General features: G+C 31.7%; 14 protein-coding genes across 14 annotated transcripts; 8 read left to right on the top strand and 6 right to left on the bottom strand.

The window, feature by feature from the left end:
* Positions 1-123: 123 nt before the first annotated feature.
* VPS34 (phosphatidylinositol 3-kinase VPS34) lies at positions 124-3018 on the top strand (the record flags this gene model as incomplete). Its single annotated transcript, XM_003684770.1, has 1 exon — positions 124-3018. One exon carries the CDS (start codon positions 124-126, stop codon positions 3016-3018), a length of 2895 nt encoding a protein of 964 aa, XP_003684818.1.
* A 112-nt stretch (positions 3019-3130) lies between these two features.
* Positions 3131-4039, bottom strand: ARV1 (sterol homeostasis protein ARV1; the record flags this gene model as incomplete). Its single annotated transcript, XM_003684771.1, has 1 exon — positions 3131-4039. One exon carries the CDS (start codon positions 4037-4039, stop codon positions 3131-3133), a length of 909 nt encoding a protein of 302 aa, XP_003684819.1.
* A 398-nt stretch (positions 4040-4437) lies between these two features.
* Positions 4438-6240, top strand: NUP42 (FG-nucleoporin NUP42; the record flags this gene model as incomplete). Its single annotated transcript, XM_003684772.1, has 1 exon — positions 4438-6240. The coding sequence occupies one exon, from the start codon at positions 4438-4440 to the stop codon at positions 6238-6240; it is 1803 nt and encodes a 600-aa protein (XP_003684820.1).
* A 234-nt stretch (positions 6241-6474) lies between these two features.
* Positions 6475-8115, bottom strand: CCT6 (chaperonin-containing T-complex subunit CCT6; the record flags this gene model as incomplete). Its single annotated transcript, XM_003684773.1, has 1 exon — positions 6475-8115. One exon carries the CDS (start codon positions 8113-8115, stop codon positions 6475-6477), a length of 1641 nt encoding a protein of 546 aa, XP_003684821.1.
* Positions 8116-8723: 608 nt separating this feature from the next.
* Positions 8724-9902, bottom strand: MAP1 (methionine aminopeptidase MAP1; the record flags this gene model as incomplete). Its single annotated transcript, XM_003684774.1, has 1 exon — positions 8724-9902. One exon carries the CDS (start codon positions 9900-9902, stop codon positions 8724-8726), a length of 1179 nt encoding a protein of 392 aa, XP_003684822.1.
* Positions 9903-10446: 544 nt separating this feature from the next.
* On the top strand, positions 10447-11661 carry ERF2 (palmitoyltransferase ERF2; the record flags this gene model as incomplete). The annotated part of the gene is made up of 1 exon (XM_003684775.1): positions 10447-11661. The coding sequence occupies one exon, from the start codon at positions 10447-10449 to the stop codon at positions 11659-11661; it is 1215 nt and encodes a 404-aa protein (XP_003684823.1).
* Positions 11662-12212: 551 nt separating this feature from the next.
* On the top strand, positions 12213-12974 carry TPHA0C02370 (PRELI/slowmo family protein; the record flags this gene model as incomplete). The annotated part of the gene is made up of 1 exon (XM_003684776.1): positions 12213-12974. One exon carries the CDS (start codon positions 12213-12215, stop codon positions 12972-12974), a length of 762 nt encoding a protein of 253 aa, XP_003684824.1.
* A 652-nt stretch (positions 12975-13626) lies between these two features.
* ATC1 (Atc1p) lies at positions 13627-14688 on the top strand (the record flags this gene model as incomplete). Its single annotated transcript, XM_003684777.1, has 1 exon — positions 13627-14688. One exon carries the CDS (start codon positions 13627-13629, stop codon positions 14686-14688), a length of 1062 nt encoding a protein of 353 aa, XP_003684825.1.
* Positions 14689-15137: 449 nt separating this feature from the next.
* Positions 15138-15590, bottom strand: RPS31 (ubiquitin-40S ribosomal protein S31 fusion protein; the record flags this gene model as incomplete). Its single annotated transcript, XM_003684778.1, has 1 exon — positions 15138-15590. One exon carries the CDS (start codon positions 15588-15590, stop codon positions 15138-15140), a length of 453 nt encoding a protein of 150 aa, XP_003684826.1.
* Positions 15591-16421: 831 nt separating this feature from the next.
* On the bottom strand, positions 16422-17102 carry PLP1 (Plp1p; the record flags this gene model as incomplete). The annotated part of the gene is made up of 1 exon (XM_003684779.1): positions 16422-17102. One exon carries the CDS (start codon positions 17100-17102, stop codon positions 16422-16424), a length of 681 nt encoding a protein of 226 aa, XP_003684827.1.
* A 524-nt stretch (positions 17103-17626) lies between these two features.
* SEC10 (exocyst subunit SEC10) lies at positions 17627-20128 on the top strand (the record flags this gene model as incomplete). The annotated part of the gene is made up of 1 exon (XM_003684780.1): positions 17627-20128. The coding sequence occupies one exon, from the start codon at positions 17627-17629 to the stop codon at positions 20126-20128; it is 2502 nt and encodes an 833-aa protein (XP_003684828.1).
* Positions 20129-20603: 475 nt separating this feature from the next.
* Positions 20604-22286, top strand: SAS4 (Sas4p; the record flags this gene model as incomplete). The annotated part of the gene is made up of 1 exon (XM_003684781.1): positions 20604-22286. The coding sequence occupies one exon, from the start codon at positions 20604-20606 to the stop codon at positions 22284-22286; it is 1683 nt and encodes a 560-aa protein (XP_003684829.1).
* A 267-nt stretch (positions 22287-22553) lies between these two features.
* Positions 22554-23105, top strand: CSN9 (Csn9p; the record flags this gene model as incomplete). The annotated part of the gene is made up of 1 exon (XM_003684782.1): positions 22554-23105. The coding sequence occupies one exon, from the start codon at positions 22554-22556 to the stop codon at positions 23103-23105; it is 552 nt and encodes a 183-aa protein (XP_003684830.1).
* A 196-nt stretch (positions 23106-23301) lies between these two features.
* Positions 23302-23808, bottom strand: TPHA0C02440 (CybS family protein; the record flags this gene model as incomplete). Its single annotated transcript, XM_003684783.1, has 1 exon — positions 23302-23808. One exon carries the CDS (start codon positions 23806-23808, stop codon positions 23302-23304), a length of 507 nt encoding a protein of 168 aa, XP_003684831.1.
* Positions 23809-24726: the final 918 nt, after the last annotated feature.

Genomic DNA, 24726 nt, shown 5'->3' on the forward strand with positions numbered 1-24726 from the left:
TCTTAATGCAGTTTTTTTGTCTATCTAATAAAGTACAAGAGTTCATATTTTACTTCAGGTTATTTATGACTTTCCAGATAAAAAAGGAGACAAATTAATGAAGAAGAAAAATTTACTGCTAGAATGAATGTTGTAGGTCAGTTTCACGATAAGGTATCCTTGAATGATGTCGAGAATTCAGCTAGTGCAACCAATGGCAATGGTATCAAATATGATAGTGATAATGAGAACATAACCTGGAACGAGATGAATCATTATAATAACGAAAGCAAGTATATTAATGAAGTCACTTTTTATGTTTCACAAGATTTAAATATCCCATTCAAAGTGAAATTGAATTCATTAGAGGGGTTTAAAACTTTATTGAAACCATCAGAGAAAATTCTTCACCCAGAATTATGTATTATTCAATCAAATGTAAATACCGTTAGTGAGTTGATAGCATCGGTTCAAATATTCAATAGTGACACCGAACAAATACTGACGTTGCCTGAATTCACTCCATATATTCAGTTTCAAAAACAAAGGAAATGGGATTTTACAATAAGTCTACCGATACTCATCAATCAACTGAACCTAAACTCTAAATTAAGAATAATATTATGGGAATTTAATGGATATAAAAAAATACCCTTTTATAAAATAGAAACATTTGTATTTGATCAAAAAGACAATACTCTAAAAAGAGGATTAGAGGCTATTAAGTTTGATATCACTCAAAAAGATCATTGCAGTATTATAACGGATAACAAACATTTGAATAATTTAAATAAATATCTTAGAGGTGAGATGAAGGCAGTTGATTGGCTAGATAAAGTTACTCTTCCATTAATTGAGAAACAGTTATTCAAAAGCTTAAGAGATCTACCGAAAAACACATTTGTTCTGAATATCGAATACCCTACTTATGAGTTACCTGTTGTATACACAGATAGACTAACTGTAAAAACACAAAACAATCCATTAAGTTTAGCTAACTCCGAACTGAATAGTTCAATGTTACAAAATAACTATAAAAAAAACAACACTAATGGCTCTAATTATAATAGAGCTGCATCAAAGATAGGTAGTAAAAATGAATATAATACACAATCCGTAAACAATACAAATACTGGTAATAATACTGTAAATAACAATACCATGGATACACTTGGTGCTAAAATTTCAACTGGTACTCCATATAAATCTACACTTAAATTTTATGACCCAGATCAATATAATACTGATCCCATTGAAGAAAAATATAGAAGATTAGAGAGAACCACAAAATCAACAAGTTTGGATAGGAACTTAAAACCTGATGCTAAAAAAAGAGATTATCTAAACAAGATAATAAATTATCCACCAGGTACTACTTTAACAGCACATGAAAAGGGTTCAATTTGGAAGTATAGATATTTCTTAGTGAATAATAGAAAGGCCCTAACGAAATTATTAAAAAGCACAAATCTGAATGAAGAAGGTGAACGTACAGAAGTTCTAGATTTGATGGACTCATGGGTGGAAATTGGTATCGATGATACGATCGAACTATTAGGCTCTGAGTACAAGAATATTTCAATTAGAGCGTATGCTGTAAATAGATTAAAAAAAGCTACAGACAAGGAACTGGAATTATACTTGTTGCAGTTGGTACAAGCTGTGTGTTTTGAAAGTCTAACCACTTTAACCGATGAATCTAATAACGAGTATTCAATTGTTAATATTAATTCATTTAAAAATAATATTTCAAACCAAAAAAAACGAGAAACAGAAAATAATGCACATAATAATAAAAACACTTTGAATTCGGATTCAATTTTAAAGGACTCTGAAATTGTTATCTCACCTTTAGCAGAATTTTTAATTCGCCGTGCATTGAAAAATTTAAGACTAGGGACATATTTTTATTGGTATTTAAAAGCAGAACTAGCCGATAATCCTTCCTTGAATAATATTATCGAGTCCTATTATGCTAGATTATCCAGTGAAGGAAGATTGACTTTAGACGAGCAACTTAAATTTATAGATATTTTAAGAGATTGTTGCATTCAAGTAAAAAAGTTGAAAGACTCCACAAAAAAGAATGAATTGGCACAACATTTATTATCTTCAAAATTAAGAAACCATTTAAAACGCCATCATGTAGTGTTACCATTGAATCCTGATATCACTGTCGTTGATGTGGACCCAGAAGGCTCTAGAGTATTTAAAAGTTCATTATCACCATTGAAAATCAATTTAAAGGGAGTCCACGGGGAACATTACTCTATGATGTTTAAGGTCGGAGATGACCTGAGACAAGATCAGTTGATTGTACAAATTATTAGTTTAATGAACGAATTATTGAAGAATGAGAACGTTGATTTAAAATTATTAACCTACAAAATTTTGGCAACAAATTCCCAGGAAGGTGCAATTGAATTCATTCCAAATGAAACAATGGCAACTATTTTGAGTTCTTACAATGGTATTCGACCATATTTTAAAGCGCATAATTTTGATGCAAATGAAAGTTCTGGGGTAAAACAAGTAGTAATGGATACTTTTGTAAAGTCTTGTGCTGGATATTCTGTCATTACATACTTATTAGGAGTTGGTGATAGACATTTAGATAACCTTTTAATAACACCAGACGGTCACTTTTTTCATGCTGATTTTGGATACGTCTTAGGCCAAGATCCAAAGCCCTTTCCACCTTTGATGAAACTTCCACCTCAAATAATAGAAGCATTTGGTGGTATAGAATCTGCAAACTTTGATAAATTTAGAAGTTATTGTTTTGTAGCATATTCGATTTTGAGAAGGAATGCAGGTTTAATATTAAACTTATTTGAGTTGATGAAAACTTCTAACATTCCAGATATAAGGATAGATCCTGAAGGTGCAGTTCAAAAAGTGAAGGAAAGATTTAACTTAGATATGTCTGAGGAGGAAGCTACTATTCACTTTCAAACTCTAATCAATGATAGTGTTAGTGCCATTTTACCTATTGTAATTGATCATTTACATAATTTAGCACAATATTGGAGGGCATAAATTAGTTAATATTCTAAATTTAATTATTTAATTTTATAAATGTAAATTTTGGACTTTGCTTTTATTAGAGTCCTCATATTTGCCTGTATTGTTGCAACACTTTTGGTTACTTCTAAAAAAAATCCTTCGAGATTATGTATTTTTGAATAGCAAACACATATTCAGCATTGAGCATCGATTGCAAATCATCTGAAGAATTTGAAAATATGCATGCTAGCAATAGTTTTGGGACAACCATCCTGAAAATAGATACAACAACGAAAATAAAGACTATGGAAGAATACGGCAGTCTTGTAATGATTTTTAGCGATTCAATTAGATATAAATTAGCTACCCATTTGATTATTCCCATATATGAGATAGTATCATAAGGCCAAATCAACATTAAGGTCGGTAATATTTTAGCTCCGTAAGATATTAGTACTGTATACGATAAAATGTATACCGAATATTTATTATCTTGTCCCCATTTAAACCATTTCGTAATGATGCCAATAGTTAAAAAGTATAAAACTAACATATCGATAACACAAAATATTGCAACATAGATATACTGGTGAAAAAAGTCTTGCAGTAAAATTCTGGAAGTTATTAAATCAGAAACTATTTTTGTTTTCGTTGGGAGTATTTTGAAGTATTCCCTAGCCTTATTATCTTCTTCTGTCCATCTTAAATATACTTCAAAAGTTGTGATTAAAATCCAATATCTAATTATTTGATCATACTTTAACGACCAATTACTGATATTCGTAAATAGAGTTATGGACCTCTCTCTCACTGATCCTTGTAGCCTGAACCAATCTGGTATCTTTGAGACTCTCTCTTCCAATGAATTGAATACGATATGTCTGAAAGCACCTGGCTTCAATAATAAAATGTCTATAAATAAAATAACATCATCAATTTCAACATATTCATCAGCGATTGTATTGCAATATGAGCATGTGGTTAATTGGATGTGACCATTAGCGTATACTGTGTATAGAGCTGGAACAGGGTGCAAACATTGTATACAGATCATCTTAATAGCCGTTTAAGTATATTGTTATATTCCAGCATGCATGGAAAAAGGGAATGAATATAAACTTATAGCTTCAATAGAAAAAATGTTCTAATAGTACTTCTATTAAGAGGACAATACAACTCCTCTTACGATTGGTTAACTTATTATTAATTAAATAAAAGATACACTCCTTATTTTAATATACTATAGATTGTTCATTGTTTAGTTATTTCTTGATCATCGCCTTGATATATATTTCAATATAAATTCAATATTTAAAAACCTGAAGAATTTTGGAATTTCCAATTTAAAGAGTATCATAAGCTCAAGAAACCGACTTATCGATATTAGAGCTATATCGTAATCAAAGCTGAACAGTTCAGTAGAGTAATAGTTACTATAAACTAGAACACCATATGTCATATTATAATAGAGGAAGAAATAACACTACTCCATGTAAATATTTCCAGAACGGTACCTGTAATAAAGGCTCATCGTGTAGGTTTGCACACGTATACCAAAACAATAGCAAGCATAATAATAATAATAATAATAATAATAATAATAATAACGGTACCTCCAGATATGGAGGAAGTTCTAGTAATGATCAAAATAGTAAAGGCAGATCAGATGCTGAGAAATTGAATGATTTCAAAAACGAATCAAGACAAAATGAAATACAGAAAATTATTAATTTCGATATGAACGAATCAAAACAGTTTCAAGTTAAACCTTTAACTTCTACATACAGTTATGAGTTGCCATGTATGCTGAATTTAATAAACGGAAGAGATTATTCTGCTGAGGAATCACGTTTTAAATATTATCAAGCTCAAAAAGATGGAACATCTAACGCATACCAAACAGAAATGACTGCAAGAGAAAATGATATGCAAAAGGCTATTATGCATGTATCAGCTCACCCTGATTGGGCTGCAAGATATCTTTCAAAAGGTACAAAAGAGTTAAGCGAAACAGGAAAGACTTCATTTGCTTCGGAGTTCATCAATTTTCCTTTAGATCTGATAGGCCAGTCATATGGAAGTTCAGCATATGGAACTACTAGTGCAGCATTTGGCAGCAGTAGCCAAGCTTTTGGCAATGCTAATCTAGCATTTGGAAGTACTAATTTAGCATTTGGAGGTACTAATTCCGCATTTGGAAACAGCAATTCCGCATTTGGTAATAATACAAATGCAACGACATCTGGAGTATTTGGAGCGCCAGTATTTGGAGCTTCCAATAATACAGTATCTGCATTTGGTGCAACTCAAACCAATCCATCATCATCTGTCAGCGCTTTTGGCTCAAGTCCATTCGGTGCTTCAGCCCATACATTATCGAATTCGGGTACTACTGGATCTGCATTTGGACAACCTACCTTTGGAAATAGTTCAAAGACAGGTACCAGTGCTTTTGGAACTCCTGCATTTAGTAGCACAAGCCAGCCAACCAGTACTGCATTTGGAAGTCCAGCCTTTGGCTCAATGACGGATAGGAACAAGGCTACTTTTGGTAATCAACTCGGCACATCAAATAACCCATTAAATTCTGCATTTGGTGCATCACCATTTAGTAATAATACGAGCGCTAATCCGTTTGGATCTACGCAGCAAGCAGCCACCTCCGGAACAAGTGTATTTGGTGCACCAGCATTTGGCACATCAGCAGCAACCGGGAAATCACCTTTTGGATCTATACAACAGACTTCTACTCCGCCTTTTGGACAGGCTGCTCATAATAATAATCCACTGTTACCTTCAGCAAATGGACAACAAACAAATAATAATGATGTATTTGGAAATACAGCATCCTCTATGTCTACTAATTTAAACAGCAATAACTTAAGTGATAGCTTGAAGAATAACCAAGTTATAACTAATAGTTTTGGGAGTAATCAAGGAAACCAAATTGCTAATACATTTGATAGTGCTTCAACAAATTCATTATTTGGTTCTCAGACCACACAAAACAATAGTCAAGGCGGATTTCCTTCCAATGGTTTTCAAAATGTAGGATCAGCTTTTGGCAGGAATGCAGCATCTGGTGTTTTTAATAACAACATTAGTAACTCTAATCTGAGACAAGGTCCTCCTACGGAAGATGATCGAAAAACACCTGACGAATTGTTACCGGAGACATTAAACCAGTTCCAGGCAGAATCGTTCACTCTCGGAAAGGTTCCAGATATACCACCACCTCTTTCATTATGTACATAGTTGTTGAAAACAGCATCGGTGAAATTTTTTAACAAACTTTATGAAATGATATGAATGGAGGTGTCAGTTATCACATTTAGTATATTTAAATTGAAATACATAGGTAATAGTTATATTATCTCACAATCTATAAGCAAATATACATATATATTTCGAATATATTACGAAAATAGTTTTTTAATTAGTTTTATTTTATCTTATATTTAATGAAGTACATATCTCGTATTAATTAAATTATTCTTTTAAAGTTGATCTACCAGCTCTTAATAACTCATCACATAATAATAAATTACTAGCAATACCATTTGCACCACTTATAGCGTTTCTAATAACTCTGTAAGAATCCCAAATACCTTCAATAGTTGGATCACATGAATCACCCAAGTTAAGATCAACACCGACATATCTACGTTCGCCATTTTCTTCTGCGCCATTTAATTCATCTTCACATAATGCAAGAACATCCAGGGCATCATAACCTGAGTTTTTAATCAAAGTTTTAGGAATAACTAATAAAGCTTCAGCAAAAGCATCAACACCAGTCTTAGTTTTACCCTTAGCACCTAGCTTATTCATATTTAACTTCTTTAAATGTTGAGATGCTGCAATAAAAAATGCACCAGCACCTGGAACAACAGTTTTATCTTTTAATACATTAGCAACAGCTCTTAGACCATCTCTAACAGCATCTTTAGTTTGTGCCAATTGATAGTTAGTAGAACCCTTAATTAAAATAGTACATGACTTAGGGTTTTTGTTGGCTGTGACATATGTAAATTTTTCTTCTCCAATAGTTTCTTGATAAACTAATCCCGAGTACCCCAATATGGAAGGAGAAAGGTCATCGACAGAATTTTGAGCTTCACCGCTTGTTACTAATTGCAGTCTTTCCATATTACGTCTTTTGGCTCTTCTTAAAGCTAAAATGTTGTGTTTTGCTAAAACATCCAGAGACATTGGGTCAATACCTTTTTGATTTATGATGACAAAACCTTTATCAGAATCTAAACCACAGACCTCATTCTTCAAATCGATAATCTTCTTCAACTTTTCATCAACAAATTTTCTTTCACTTGCAGCCAATGAATCTCTTTGTTCAGGTGTACTATAGAAGAAACTGGAGTTAACTTCAGTCTTCTCGTATTCTAAGGAAACATTTAAGATTAACACATAAGCGTTTTCAACTCTTTGAGGCATATCAGGATGTCTACCACCGTGATCTAAAACTAAACCTTTGACAAATACTGTATCATTTGGAGATAAATGTTGCATTTGCATAGTTTCCACCATATATAAATCCAAACTTTTGTTTTCTTTATCTTGGACATTTAAAACTGCATCAGTGACAATTGGGGATAAAATTTCAGTTAGTTCTGGCTTAACCTTTGTTGCCAACGAAGATCTAGCAACTTGTAGTAAAAACTCTCTATCAACTTCGTCAGTTTCATCGTTAAGTTTAGATACTTTGTATTCGTCTAAGAATTTTAATGTTTCGGCACGAGCAATTTCAAAACCATCGGTGACAATTCTTGGATGGACGCCTTCTTGAACAAATCTATAAGCTTGTTTTAATAATTCACCTACTAAACATACCACAGTAGTAGTACCGTCACCGGTAATTTCATCCTGAGCAGCAGCAGCTCTGGCAATCATTACAGCAGTTGGGGATTGAATTTGCATTTCAGTTAATAAAACCTTACCATCTTTAGTCAATTTGATATTACCTGCACCATCGACTAACATCTTCAAAGTACCCTTTGGACCTAGATTGGTCTCCAATACAGATTGTAAACCTTCAGCAGATGTGACATTGACCTTCAAAGCAGCATCTCTTCTTAAGGATTCAGCCTTAGGATTAAGTAATTGCAAAGACATCTCGTATTTTCTATCTGCAGTTTAATGATATTAGGTATATACTGGATTGATCCTGGATTATCCGATCTGTAAAAAGAATCTCACTATTAAACAAAAAGTAACCAAGCTGCGATAAAAGATATAACCTAAGCTACATATATATGTGTATATAATGAAACAATGCCTAAGAAGCATATGCATTTAAAATTAATAATAACATTTTAATAAATCATTATTGTATATATGTCTTCTTTGTTAATTGTTTGATGAATATTTTTTTTTAATTTTCAAAATCGATGCGAATTTTTTTGGTGGCAAACGTCATTACCCGAATATATATTGAATCTTCAGCGATGGGTTACTAACTAAATGGCCATATATATATATTCATGAACATATAAATATAAATAGTTCAAGGTCTTGTTCAATCATTATTCTTATAATATTTATGGATAAGATGATGAATCAACTATAGAAGAATTATATGTCTTAACTTCCAATTTGTTTGATTCTAATACTGTTGGAATCAATTTAGAAAACGTAGAAAAAAAACAAATTATGAATTACATTTCTATTGTACTACAAAAATCTACTTGGGGCTGAGTGAGTCTCTATACGTAAACACCTTTCTATTTTGTTCTTTCTCTTGGGCCACCTGGAGACTTCTTGTTTCTAGCACTTAATATTTCAACACCATTTTCTGTGATTAAGAGCATATGTTCAAATTGAGCACTGAGTTTACCATCTTGAGTAGCAGACGTCCAGTCATCAGGCCAGGTCACATCTCTCCATGTACCTTCATTGATCATTGGTTCGATAGTGAATACCATACCTGGTTTCATGACACCTGCAGTTCTGTTTCTTGCGTAATGAGGGATGTTTGGCAATGAATGGAAATACTCACCAACACCGTGGCCACAATAAGTTCTCACAACAGAACATTTGTTTAAAGTCGCATGTTTTTCAATATGATCACCTAATTCTTGGAAAGTTACACCTGGTTTACACAGTTTGATGGCATTTTTCAAACATTCTCTAGAAGTTTCAACAGTGTTAATAGCTTCTTTTGAAATTTTTTCACCAACATAATAAGTTTCGTTTAAATCGGCATGGAAACCATTATGATATAATGAAACATCAATATTAACAATGTCACCTTCTTTCAGTACGGTCCTGTCAGGAATACCATGACAGATAACTTCATTCACACATGTACATACAGATTTTGGGAAATTGTAGTAATTTAATGGGGAAGGATAAGCATTACGTTTAATGGTTTCATTATGAACGATTTCATCGATTTCATCAGTAGTTACACCTGGTTTCACTGCTGCACCTGCAATATCTAGAATTTCTCTACCAAGAATAGCAGCTTTTCTTATTTTTTTAATTTGATCCTTCGAATAAACTGGAATCTTGTTCAATCTATCATTTTTTTGTTCTCCGATGGGTAAACCATTGGCGGCCCAATCTGGTTTCTTAATATGTTCTGGAACAATTCTCTTAGGAGTCAATGGATACTGGGCTCTGACGTCACCAGTATATTTAAACTTAGTGTATGGATCATATGAAACATCTTTGTTTAGAGTACCATCTTCATTTTCTTTGAAATGTAAACTTTTATGAGCCTTATAATTATTCTTATAACAAGTTTCATTACAGAAAACAGAAATGATGTCAGCTTTCAAACATATAGGACACTTTAATTCGGATTGAGTTTCTTTACCACATTGTAAACCAGAACAATATGTCTTCATTACTGGTTCAGTTGTAGTAACAGCAGCAGCAGCAGCAGCAGCAGCAGACATTCTTAAATTATTTTGAAATAATAAGTAAGTTCTTGATAGATCTACTGTTTTTGAAATGAGATATTTGCCAATAAATGCTCAAAGCAAACAATTAATTTGAATCTTGCTTAAATATTTCAATGTTGCAACCAATTTAACTATTTTCAGAGTATAATCAATCATCTTAATGGTGAGTGCTATGAAAAAAGATTTCAATAACTAAACAACTTTCAAATTTTCATTTCAAAGTTTAGCGATGGCGACTAAAACAACATTTTGAACGTGAACGAAAAAGTAAAATAGGCTTTGTAACTTCCATTAAAGACAATATTGTATTGAGATGAATAATGTTTAAAGGCAGTACTAGCCATATCTAAAAAAACACCTTATAGTGTTATGTTATGGCACATTGCATATCGTTTTATTTTATTATTTTGAAATACTCTAACACTTAAATCATTCAAATAGAAGCACAGGCACCATTTGCCTTTGTAATTACCAAGATTTGTTTGCTATATATATTTGAGTGAAGGTGATTTATTTTGGACCATGCGACTATTTTGATATGAATACTGGAAGGGACTCTTTGATATCTTCCTCTCATAGGTCTCCGCTCGACAATTTAGCCATTAGAGGAGCAAATGATGGACTGGCGTCTACAATAAGCTCAGGAAGTATTATTGTTAACACTCCGTGGTACAAGAAATTATATTACTGGTTGATTGTTTTTGATGGTGATAATGATATTATTGATGGCAAAACTTATAATTATTTACCATCCATCACGAACTATGTTTATTTTATTGGTGGTAGGGTTAAATTTTTATATAAACCTAATGATAAACTGAATTTACTTTATCCCTCATTAGTATTATTTATATTAGTTTCACCAATGGTATTATTTTCAATTTTTGAAGCTAATACACTTTGGAACACAAAGTTTGGTTATAAAGGGTTTGTATTTTTTTTTTATTATTTTTGGTGTATGTCCTTAAGTTTTTTCGTTAGAGCAATGACCAGTGATCCTGGAATTTTGCCCAAAAATATTCATATTCCTAAACTTGCAAATAATTTTCAATTGCCACAAGAATACTATAATTTGATTCGATTGCCTATTAAAGATGAGAGTCAGTATGTGGAGATAACGTATTGCAGGACGTGTAGGATTTGGCGACCACCAAGATCAAGCCATTGTTCAATCTGTGATTGTTGTGTTATGTCATTGGATCATCATTGTCTATGGTTAAATAATTGTGTTGGGAAAAGAAACTACAGATATTTTCTAATTTTTTTAACCAGCACAATCATGACTGTCATTTTCCTATTGATTAATACAGGCATTCATATTGGTAAGAATCGGCATGAAAAGAAACCCGCAAGCAATATTCCTGTAACTATTTTGTTAACAGTATACGGTTCTTTATCGATCTCGTACCCAATAATATTACTAGCGTATCATCTGGTGTTAACTGGAACAAATCAAACTACAAGAGAATTTTTAAAATATGTTTACGAAATTCGAGACCAACATCGTAAAAGCAAAAACCCTGTATTTATGAAAATAATCAAGAATAAAAATAACATATACGATAAGCACAACGCATTTAAAAATATATTATCTTTATTCTGCCAAAGCAGAGGTATCAGTTTACAACCAGCTCGTAAGACAGTTAAAAATCAAAAATACGCTTCCCATAACATAGATGATGGTTTGCAAATGGTAAACCCGCAAAACAATGAACTTCGATATACCAATCTGAAGTATGACAACCTACAATAACATTTAAAAATAAAAACATTTAAGTAGTCAATATCATCATAACTGTATGAAAGTATGTCCTTCTTATATATATATATATATATATATTCTATCAGTGACCGTGGTCCTGGTCTGAACACATATTCTCTGTTCAGTCTCTTTTTCTGTACTTTGTTTCGGCGGCTAAATTGGCACTCGGGATTTTGAAAGAAGCTTATGAATTCCCCCCAGGTGTTGTTCCGGGTAATATATGCACGGGGCTTTTGAGAAATACGCACAAAGTGGCTGTTTTCCGAACGATCGGCAATCATCCCTCCGTTTCTTTGTTTCTGATTTGTCGGTGGTGTCGGGAATGATAGAATTCCCCTTCTGTCATTTTTTCCGAACTCGAAAATAATTGACGTAATGAATGATATAAAGGTATGCGCAATCATTATATAAATATAGGACAAAACTCTTACAGTAAATAGTTAATTTGACCTTATATATATACATTGGTTTGGTTTGGTGGTATTCTATTCCAACACAGCCATATATATACAGAGTATACCTGGCGCTAACAATATTCAATCATGAAACTATTTGAAAACAGTTGTGATTTTGACTATTCCTGGGCACATGTAACCGCTGCCAACTGGAAGAAATATCCAAATGAAGTCTCTACTCATGTTATTGCTGTAGACGTGTTGAAAAGAGAAGTTGAGAGAAATGGACAAGTTCTGATTACAGAGAGACTGATTACTTGCAAGCAGAATGTCCCACAATGGATAATGATGTTGCTGGGCGGCTCGAATATAAGTTATGTTAGAGAAGTCTCTACGGTGGATCTAAGTCAGAAAAGTTTGGTTATGCGTAGTTGTAATCTGACCTATTCGAATTTATTGAAAGTTTACGAAACTGTAACGTATACACCACATCCAGAGGATCCTGTAAATAGGACACTGTTTTCACAAGAAGCTCAAATCACTGCATATGGAGCCATTACCAGGCTTTGTAATAAGATGGAAGATTGGTCTGTCCAGAGATTTCGCGATAATGCGAACAAGGGTAAGATTGGATTCGATAACGTTCTGAAGAAATTCGAAGCCCATTGGCAACAAAAGGAGAAGTTGGTGGATGAAATCAGTAGTTCAATCATTTCAAAAGTTAACGAAACTGTAGAGGATATAAAATTACAAACAGAAGGATTGATTATAGAAACAGAAAGACAAAATAAACTGTTATACAATACACATCAAGAACTGTTATCATCGAAGGATGATTTAGTTATCTACAACGATGACAACAAAAGTGTAAACCAGGAACAGTTTATGCAAACTAAAACACACACATAGCAAAAGATAGTCAGTGATTCTACACAAGCGCTATGCATTTCCATTACAAGGGACACCAATCTGTATTTAAAATAGGCATCACTATACATACATATACATTTGTAAATAATATCAATGCGTAATAGTCACTAACAATCTGGAATGCACTGCATATCATATAAAGACGCTAGAGTAAGTATGTTGATTATAATGCAATTATTACTTAATCTAATTAATTTAATGTGTGATTTATCTTCGATGCCACATACATTATTAGTCTATTCTTAGTACATCCCTCATAACGAAGTTTGTGAAAAATTTTTGTTCGCTTCAAATCTCTGAAAATTATTATAGTAGTAGATTTTTCCAAAAGTTTGCGATGAGCATCGATTATATGGAACTACAATTTACGTAATAAAGAGAAAAGATGATGTGTAACAATTGAAAGTACAATGTGATTTAAATTAAAAGAGCATATCATATCAGAGACGAACATTTATTTAGGAACAATTTTGTTTATATAAAGAACAGTTTTATTAGTTCAAAAAAGGTTGTGTCTCGGTTCTGTTAATTGTCCCAGAAAAAGAGAGTGAGAGAGTGAGTAAGTTTTGCATTATAATTTTGAATCTGGCAGATAAATTATAGATCATATTACACATTAGCATATACTATAATGTACCAATACGACTCGAAAGATGTCAAGACTGAAGAAGTCTCCAACAGCACTGTTCAAGAGTCGAATCTTGGAACTTTGCAAAAATTACTTCAACAAAATAATGTGAACTTGGATGATTCTACAAAGTTGGACGGTAACAATAAAGATGAGCCACCTTCGAATAATAATAAAAATCATTCTAGTAACGGTTCACAACTTGATGAATTGGATGAATTAGATGTAAAATGGTTAGAAAATGATATGTTGAACAGTAAGACTTTGACTTTAGAGATTTTACTAGAAAATCAACCTGAAGAGCTATTATTTGAGCTGATGGATAATCATATGGTGGATGGTGACCAAGTTGAGAAAAATCAAAATAATTCATCGCAAAACAAGATTACAGAGCAACCAACTGACCCTCAACAAGATTTGAATGTCAAAACGAGAATTGTCGATGGTGACGATGCGTATGACGCATCTGATAAAAATAACGATGATATCGATTCAAATTTTATGAAACGTTCCATTAATGCATTAAACAATGGTGATGGAAACAAGACCCAATTACCAAACAAAAAACAAAAACATATCAAGAATACCGCTTACAGACCACTTCTGTCTCCGGCATCATTATCACCAACCTCTACAGATGAAGAGCGTGATTCCAATGTAAACAACAACGACGATAAAGTTGAATTGAAATCAAAAGCAACGGAAGCTCAACCTGTAAAATTGAGCACTGCTGAAATTACTAAGCATGTTCGTCAACAAAAGGTCTTAAACAAGAAAGACAAATCGTCTCAACCATTACAAATTATTGAAACTCCAAAGAAATTAACCAATGCATTTACAATGAATCAAGTGTCAGAAATGAAACAAAGAATCATTAATACCCATAAACTTTTATTGAATTTTAATTTGTTAAAGGATAGCTACGCTAAAACTTGTGTTGAGATGAAAAATGCATTAGTCAATTTAAAAGATGCAGAAATTCATAGAGCTCATTTACTAATCGAAAATGAAAACTTGAAAAGAGAGTTAGAATTCTATAAATTGAATAACAGTAACGAAAAATGATTAAGTGATGAGCATTCATTTTCCTTATAGGAAGATTAGCATTTAACAAGTCCTATGTGGATGAAGCGCCAAGAGGTTACTGATTCTAACGAATTTATACGCCGAAAAGAGAAGTAGGTTTGCATATTCTATAAATATCATTTATAGATCAGTACATAAATTTAATAACAAGGTGAACATAATTATATGTCAAATTTATGAATATAGTTAAACATAATTGTAAGAGTGAAAATATTAGTAACATCTATTAACATTACTATTAGCCATGAAAAAATGACCCAGTACATAACGATGTATAATAATTAATATTAAATTTCAAAGAAAACAGTTCTTGCATTCAACTAAGTGATATTATATATAAAAATCAAATATACAAAATAAATAAATACTTATACATTTGACCTTTTTCCATAACTTGAAAAGTGTAAGATATAATAGATCAATCAAATTTAAGCACCGGTCTTGAAGACTTGGTGACACTTACCACAGTAGAATCTGTCGTTGTGGTTGGCTAAGAAAGTACCAGCACCACAGGTGGAACATTCCTTTCTTAACTTGGTGACCTTACCTTCACCGTCAACCTTGAAGTAAGATAAGATGGCTAACTTAACCTTCTTGTGCTTGTGCTTGATCTTCTTTGGGGTAGTGTAGACCTTCTTCTTTCTCTTCTTACCACCACCACGTAATCTCAAGACTAAGTGTAAAGTAGATTCCTTTTGGATGTTGTAGTCAGATAAAGTTCTACCATCTTCTAATTGCTTACCAGCAAAGATTAATCTTTGTTGATCTGGTGGAATACCTTCTTTGTCTTGAATCTTAGACTTGACATTGTCAATAGTGTCAGAAGATTCGACTTCTAAGGTAATAGTCTTACCTGTTAAAGTTTTAACGAAAATTTGCATTTTGAGTTGTCGGCAAAGGGAAATGCTTCTTTCTAGTCAAAAACAAACTGGTTGTCTTACAGTAATTAAGTTAAAATAATAGATAGTATAAATGAGATAAGATATATATACATACATATTTTTATAACAATCTGTCTATGAATGTATATATATATATATATATATATATTAATAATCTTGCACATATTATAATATTTTTCAAACTTCAGTATTCGCTTAACAGTGTAATCGCACTAAATTGTGAAACTTACCCATCGCAAATAAAATTCATAGTTAGCGTATCGGAAATATACGAATTGTTTGTAGTTTTTGCAACTTTTTATAATGGTTTCTTGGCTGCTTGTGCGGGTTTCTTCTGGATTCTTTAATATTTTTTCATTTTCGGACGCAATAAACTGGAAAATTAACAGAAAAACGCGGTTTACACAGAGAAGATCGCATAGCGAAAGTTAATTTATCACGTGCTCTATAATTTGTATTTTTTTGTATTCCTACGATTTCCAAGAAAAGTAAAACTTTGAAGGTTTTCCTGTAAAACAAAACTGCGTTTCCACCCATGCACCACAACGACTTTTTAAACAAATATACCAGGTGTTTGGATGTTGTTTATTGCTGTGTTGGGTGCCATGAGACGCCAAAACAGTCACTTGAAAGTATTGACACACGCTGGAGCAGTTGACACACATACATGTATCTGTCATTGGTAATCTGCTTTTTTGCTTTGATCTAATCTACACACACATACAGATACATATATAAGAAATATGCAATTAAATATCTATTTCTGCATTTTATTATTGCTTACTGATACAATTATCTTCCATTCGCAGGCTATATGTCAAGACCACTATCACTATCTTCATCACTGTGTCTATCTCTTATTGTCTTTTTTATTTGTTTTATATTTATATTATTTGAGATTCCTTTCATTGTTTCAATAATATTTTTTGAATATAATAATTTCTCTAAAGAATCAATTTCGAATCCATTTGGATCATTCCCTAATGCACTGAACCCTACAATTCTCAATTTTTCAATGCCGTCTTTATATCCTACAACAAATGGCAGAACTTTGATTTGCAATTTATGGACCAAAAATGGACAGTTCTCGACAGTTATGGTAACAAATTTAGTAGTTAAATGTCTCTTTGATAATTTATCCAATTTTTCATTCATATATTGACATTTTCGGAATGACGGTATCATGAAACTGATTACCGCTCTTTTGTTGCTTGTCGTTAGATCAATTATTTTTTTCTCATCAGTAATGACTTCTAATTTACCATAACCTTCGTGTAACACATTTTTCTCTACCTTTTTTAAGTGGTCTGAAATATCTTGCATCCTTTGCTCTCTATAGCGATTCAGGAAAGCAGCATCTTCATCATTTTTATTATTGTTTAGTTCATCTTCCAATTCCAATTCCTCCAGTAGCTCATCTATGTCAGCATCAGAATCACCGTTCGACTCAGTAACTAGTTTGTTTTCGAAGTTCTTGATATCTTCAGACATATTAAGGTGTGTGTATATATGTGTGTTCCGCTGTTATATGTGACTGGCCCATCCGTTTTAGAAAATAATAAAATAAATATTATCGAGAAAGAAGTGAAGGACAATGTATATGTAATTGCATCTATCTCTTTATATGTATATATTACCATTAACAGTAACGGTGTTTTACTAATAGCTCATCACCACTCTCGTATTTTTTGTTACTGGTAAAATCAACCCACTATAATATAAAGATCGGAGAATGATGTGTTTCGTAGAATCTACTTGAAAAGTCACAGCATAGAAACGGAGAAGAAAATAAAGGATATTTAATATTTTAATTACTGGATAATAAAAACACTTACGGTTTTACCCATATATTATACATTGGAATTAGTATAATTTTTTTGACAAGAGTTTCTAATCTATTGTAACAGTAATTGCAAATATTCAATAGCACTGCTCCGCTTTAAATATCTGTTTTAGAATTTTATATTGAAGAACTAGTGTTTTGAGCTATTGTCAGAAATTTAAAAAAGGGTATTATGAACTCTCTGTATGACCTTGATCCTAAATGGAAAAGACTACTTTCTACAAATAACTTTCTGGGTGGGTTGACTGTTAATGAGTTTGTTGAGGAATTGAGTAAAGACCAGACGTTGAAGGGCTCGACTGCAAAGGATGCTGAAACTTGGCAGAAATTAGATCCGAAACCTTACATAAGAACATTTGAATCGATATTAAAAGAGTTAAAGACTTTGTGTCAAGATACAGATGACAAAAAATCTTATTTAGCTGACGAAGTTTCGAGGGAAGAATTGAATCATTCCAATAATATCGTTCAATTGTTTGATAACTTGAAACTTACAATAAATAACTATGATGATTTAGATAATAAACTATCTAATGTTATACAGATAGTCTCACCATTAGGTGAAAAAGTAGAAACTGCAGTTAAAAAGAAGAAAAATTATATAAGATCAGTGGAACTTATATCGTACTATGATCAATTTTATGGAGAAGGTAAATCAGAACGTTTGGATCAATTATTAGCGTCAAATAATAAACATAATGTATCACAAGCTATTATGATTGTTAAAAATCTATTGGTATTATCTCGTAAAATTGAAACTAAATCTCTCCCAAAGACAGGCGAAACGAATAAATTGATTGAAAAATATTCTGAGACTATGGAGAATAATTTACTCGAAAGTTTCAATAAAGCTTATCGTGAAAATAACTTTAGTCAATTAAATGAGATTGCCCTGATATTGAATCACTTCAATGGTGGTGTGAATGTGATCCAAAGTTTTATTAATCAGCATTCTTATTTTATAGATACAGCTGAATTAGAAATGGATGAAAATCAGGAATTTATGATTGAAGAATCTACCAAAGCAAAACTATTAGATGAAGGGTATCATAATGTTGTATATGATAAAAAGATCGTTGGTTTAGTAAATGGAATCGAAACAGTTATTAAGGATGAATCGAAAATTGTTAAAAGAGTGTTTGAAGAACGTGCTCCACATGTTTTACAATTGTTCATTCAAAGAATCTATGCCCAAAAAATAGAATCTAAATTTGAAAATCTTCTACAGAATTCATTTGCGCTAAGTGATCTAGCTCACATTAGAATATTACACTCTTTATATTCTATTATCTCTCAATTTACAAAAGATTTATCAGAATATTTTAAAATGTTAGAATTAGATGAAGATAGCTTATTAACATCTACGTTATCACATTGTTTTAACGATCTATTTTCAAGGTACCTGCATGGTTCCTCGAGTTATTTTGAAGTGGAGAAGAGGAGTTTAGAATCCATTTTGATTCAGAAAACATCTGCATTTAATTTATCGCATGAAAGGGAAATCCATCTAAGGTCTTTGGTGAATAAACTAGAAAATAAAGTTAACCTTGGTATAGAGTTTAATGAATTAGGTAACATTTCAAGAGGTAAATTATCACAAATCAATGATTTCTTTAAGTCACATTTGGATACAGAACGTTTAACATTAGCACGTTCTAATACTAATACCCAAAGGGACGCTTTTGGTCATGCACATGATAATTTAGAAGCTGGAAAAGTCGTTCAACAAGATTTAGCAATTGATTCTGCGTTATTCAATATCGAGAATGCGGACTCTATGTTAAGGTGCGTTGTTGAATCGATTGCAAGAGTGATGGAATTGACTCCAAATTTTGCGAGCGATTACACTCTAGAGTTATTAGGAATTATGAACGTCGGTATAATTGGCTCTTATGTTGAGACAGCTTTAGAATTAGCTTACCAGGAAATTGTTAAAATTGACGTTACTAAGGTTTCTGATATTAACATTTCATTTTTAACCTACATTTCTACTAGTACTGACATTATCAGTATAGTATCATCATCAGTAAAGGCTCTATTTTTACCTCTAATGATTAGTTCTCCGACTACCAAAAAAGATATTATTGATATGACCAATAAGCAAATTCAAAGAACAGAGTTATTAATAAATACAATTATTGAAGAATTAACTCATTTGTACTATTCATTATTTACTGAACTTCTCTCCAAACAGAAAAAGAAAGATTTCTTACCAAAATCACAGGACCTGTTAAATCAAGATACTATTATATCTTTGGAGATAGTGGCAGTCTTAAATTCTTTATTTGAGCAATCACAGAAATATTTGAAAGGAAATAATTTAACTCTTTTCTTAACAGTTGTTGGTAACTTATTATATTCATTGCTCTTATCACATTATGGAAAATATCAGGTCAACTCGATGGGTGGTATTATAGTGACAAAAGATATTATTTCGTACCAAAATATTATAGATGAATGGGAGATTGAAGAACTATCGGAAAAGTTTGCAACTCTAAGAGAATTAGCAAACTTATTCACTGTACAGCCAGAATTATTGGGTTCATTATCAAGAGAAGGTCGTTTGGTTAACCTTAATGATAATATAATAGCAGAATATATTGGAAACAGAGTAGAAATCAATCATGATAAATTAGTTTCAAGTGTAAAATTAAATTTCAAGAAAGATCATTAATCGAGGTATAATATTATTCAATTTTAGTAATCTGTTCAGCGAATTCTATAACATAAAGTGGTTAATAAAACTTATTGACTCCCGTTAACTTTTACAATATAGTGGTCATGAAAAATATAGAAATATTTAGTGGCATGTAGGGAAGCGTTAATAAAGACATTATTATATATTATAAATCATTATTTAAATATATGTGCACATGTATATATAATACAACCAATGTTTTAAGTTACTGCAAATTATATAGCCATTTAATTATGACGCTCTGTGTAGTTTTAAAGTTGGAGAAAAGCTCATAAACAGCAATCGCGATGGGACAAAAGTTGGGCATTCTATAAAATAACTGATATTCTATAAATGAAACATGAATAAATGAATAGCTGAAAGATAAAGAAAACATAAGTTAGCTAACCTGGAATCAAGTTTGGTTGAATACACTTGTAGGTTCACGAATAGAAACAAGTTTGCAGGTAAAATGAAAAGTACTGAGGAAAGGATGCTGCGATCAAAGCATACAGATAATAATGGTAAGGAGAAATTTGATTTTGAAAGAAATGAATTTGATCTAGACATTAATAAGAGTAGGAAAATCAATTCGAGGGTATCCTTATCAAATATCAATAAAATTTATGAAAAATCAAAGGCTAAATCTATGAATGATGAAGTTAGCAATAAAAGAAAACAAGTAATGAAGATGGTCCTAAAAATTAAAGACTACCATATTGAGAAACCCAAAGGAACAAAGTATTCTAAAGCATTGACGGGAGATCGTAAGAGCGATGACATACAACACCATCATAAAATGGCGATATCTTGTGAAAGTGAAAGTTCATTATTGCATAAAACTGTTAATTTATCACCAAGTAAGAAAAACAATATAATATACAAGACAGTTGACCCATTAGCTGATGAAAAGTATAAACCATACCATAAAAAAATGCTACGTCAAGAAAACAGAATGATTGAAAGGGATGCATCAGAAACTGAACGTGAAGCTGATAGGTTATTGTTATTATTAGATAAACTAGACATGATAGATTGGAAGATAACATTGGCCAAAGTGACAGTCATAAATAATATTGAGGATGCGGAGGAGATGAATAGCAAAAGAGTCAAGACTAAAGAATTAATTCAAAGTATGCTCGCAAAATATGAGTCTACGAACTTGAGAGCTTCGTTATTTTCGAAATCGACAAGAAGGTCAGTTAAAATAGATTCAAAAAAGGATTGGTATAAAATATATAAGCAGATCGATAGACGATTACTACTAGATTATCATAGTTCATCTGATGAAGATGAAGATGATATGAACATTGAAAAAATTAGAGAGCACAGATTGAAGAAAAGAAAACAACAATGTGGTGGCTTGATCGTTGTAGGTTTTAGAGTAGATAATGATGTTTCTAATTATAAAACAAACTTTAGAAAATATCAAATTGTTACTGAGCCTTTAAGAAATCCTTATATTGTTAGATTAACCAAACAGGAAAAGGATATCTGGAAAGGAAAAGTTGATCAGCTGAGTTCTAAATTTGAATATCACAAAAATTTTGGGAAGCAAACGGCTATTATGAAAAATAAAGTGATTATTCAAGCTGGAGATAATAATGTGGATCAAGCTCAAAACATATTGTCAAACGAATATATTGACAGACTGAAATATGATAATACAATGGATGATGATAATAGTTCCCTCTCTTCAGCATGTGAAATCAACGAGGAAGAAGAGATAACTTTGTCAAGAATACTTGAAGATGAAAATAACAATGAACAAATCAAAAATGAAACGCAGTCTCCTAGTTCTACCTTTAGTTTACAAACTTCACAGAAAGCTTTTACTCTGAATCACAGTGATTCATTTAAAACGGGAGAGAAGATAAGAACCGAAACTTCTATTGTTACAAATAATAGCAGTAATGCCAATCAACCACTCACAACTGCATTTGTAGACTATGAGAAAGTTAATAATATTACACCGGTTATAATAAAAACTATTCCTAATACCAATGGAGGTATTAAACATTTGGATAGTGAAAGTAACCCAAATATAAACAAACCTGAAACTGAAATGAAGAATGATTTCACAAATAATCTTGTTTATAATAATGTTACAGTTATAAACGAATTACGACCACGTAAAAATTTAAATAAGCTATAGTTTTGAAATCCTTAATATATATATATAAAGGAATGGATGCATAATTTTAATGTTAATTTGGTTTTAAATGTTTATGATCTTTTATTGCAAATAATATATTTTGGCTGCGGAATGCCCCATTCTAACTTAACATTAATTTTAAAGCGTAAAAATCAAGGTAATTTTTGTTCAGATATCAGCTTTACTATCTAAGGTAAATACTTGTATGTTCCAAGTGATAATAAGAGTTAAAGAATACGTTCATTTAAAGATTGCATAGAACCGAAAATGAATATTGATTATAATATAATTGCTGAGTTAGAAGACCCTAAGCAGTACTCATACAAAGAGCACTGGTTAAAATATGATGAATCACATGAATATAATATTCTTTATGAAGTGTTTACATTTGGTGGAATTGAGCAAGTTGGACAATTGGTTGAAATATATGGAGATGAATTGATATATCGTTCTGATATTTTGAATAAACTAATTAAATTAAACATGATAAAATTAGCCAGTGAGTTACGATGTCTCTGGTATAAAGATGTGTGGGCATTATTAAATAGTCATTGTAACGATAAGGTTGCTAATTTGATAGGTCTTGCTTCCAATTTTGTGAATTATATTGAAAATATGTTTATTGAACTGAATGATTGTATAGACTTTGAAATAAATTCTATTGAAGGTTCTATAAAGATTAAAGAGTGTAAAAGATGTCGGGACGTGTATTGTTTTGAAAAACCATTGCTTGTTGTGAACCAGAATGATGTTCTGACTAATGAAAATCTAATAAAAGATTTAGAGAATTGGAAGAGTAAGTTAATGAATATAATTTAAATTATAGTAATAAATAATAAATAATAAATACGATGATATAAAAGAATATATAGATATATGTATGAAAGAAATATTCTTTTAGAATATTTTCTTGTATGGACTTTTTCTCTGCTGGTTTAGACGATCAGTGTTTGCATGATCTTTTCAAAGGATACCTTAATGTTTAGTAAGTTATAGTTTAGTGCTTTTTTTCTGTTTACTTCTGTTCAATTTTGAAGAATTTATTTAATAAACCAATGAACCCTGTATTTTCCTTTTTCTCCTCATCAGGTTTCTGTAAATTATAAATACCCAAAATTGAGAGAACTGAACCGCCATACAATAAATACATTGCATATTTATTAATATTACCGTAAACTCTTTTTTGAACGTAATCAGTTATACAAGATTGGAACTCAACCATAAAAGCGAACATACCAGCAGAAGCTAACAAAACATCTGTGGTCACTGATAAAGGAGCACCACCAGATATGAGAGGAAGAGTAACTAAAGGCAAAACTGACATAGAGATAATTTTTTCGAAACCCCAATGATAGGAGCCATGCACTTTATCTATCTTTGGTGGAACATATGCTTCATTTACATTGCCTTTCACCCCACCAGGTTGTTGAGGTAACGTTGGTAAAAAAGGAATTCTGAAGCATGCAGGTTTACAAGCATGAAAGGATCTCTTGCTAGCAAAATTAATTGAATTTCTTAACATGATTTAAACAAATGAAAAAAACCGAAGTATTTGATGTATATGAGGAGCAGAGCTTAACTTGGTTGGAATATCTGAACAAAATAATGGAATAAGCTTACAACGATATATGTATATATATATATAACTTAACAAAGCATATACTCTACCACACTTGCTTAGACTTAAAGATTTAAGTTATCAACAAACCTTAACTTTCTATAAATTACTTTATATATATATAAGTTGTAAGATTAGCTTATTACTGTCATTAAGTAATTAATAGGTGGATGATTCAAATTAAGGAAATGACCATCACTTTCACCATGACTACTACACACGTTTCTGTGCATCCTTCACATTATCCAATAAAATCTGCAAAAAATTCAGAAAGTAAGCCCTAAATAGCACTTACCCGGTAATTGAAGCCCTACCGCATGTCCAAGTTCCGACCGTCGGTAATAGGGTACAAACCCTAAACGTTTTTACAGATCACGTGATACGTCGTAGACCTTATCACGTGATTCGTTGTGTTTTTTTTATTTTTCTGATTGCAATAAATTGCGCGTACGCTATCAATTGGTTACTTTTCTGCGCTCGTTCTCTTTGCTCGACTTTGATGGCCATTTTTTGATTTTTTTAAGTTTTTCGAAAGAGAAATGGACGTACAAAACCTCTAAATCCATAGTAAATACTCATGGTCTGGCTAATAATGAATTTATTAATCTGCAATAACTAATCATCTAATTTATATATATATATATATATATATATACATATATGAATAAGTATGTCACAAAAGAGATCTGTGGATCGGTCAAAGTAATTTAGGTTCGACATCAAAGGATATACTTAGACTTAGATGCTGATACACCGTGTCTATTGCTGTTTATATTTGAACATTTTATTTTATTAACGATTTTTTACTGTTTAAAAAAGTAT

The sequence above is a fragment of the Tetrapisispora phaffii genome, chromosome 3 (genome assembly GCF_000236905.1).
Source record: "Tetrapisispora phaffii CBS 4417 chromosome 3, complete genome".
In the NCBI taxonomy this organism is placed as follows: Eukaryota; Fungi; Ascomycota; class Saccharomycetes; order Saccharomycetales; family Saccharomycetaceae; genus Tetrapisispora; species Tetrapisispora phaffii.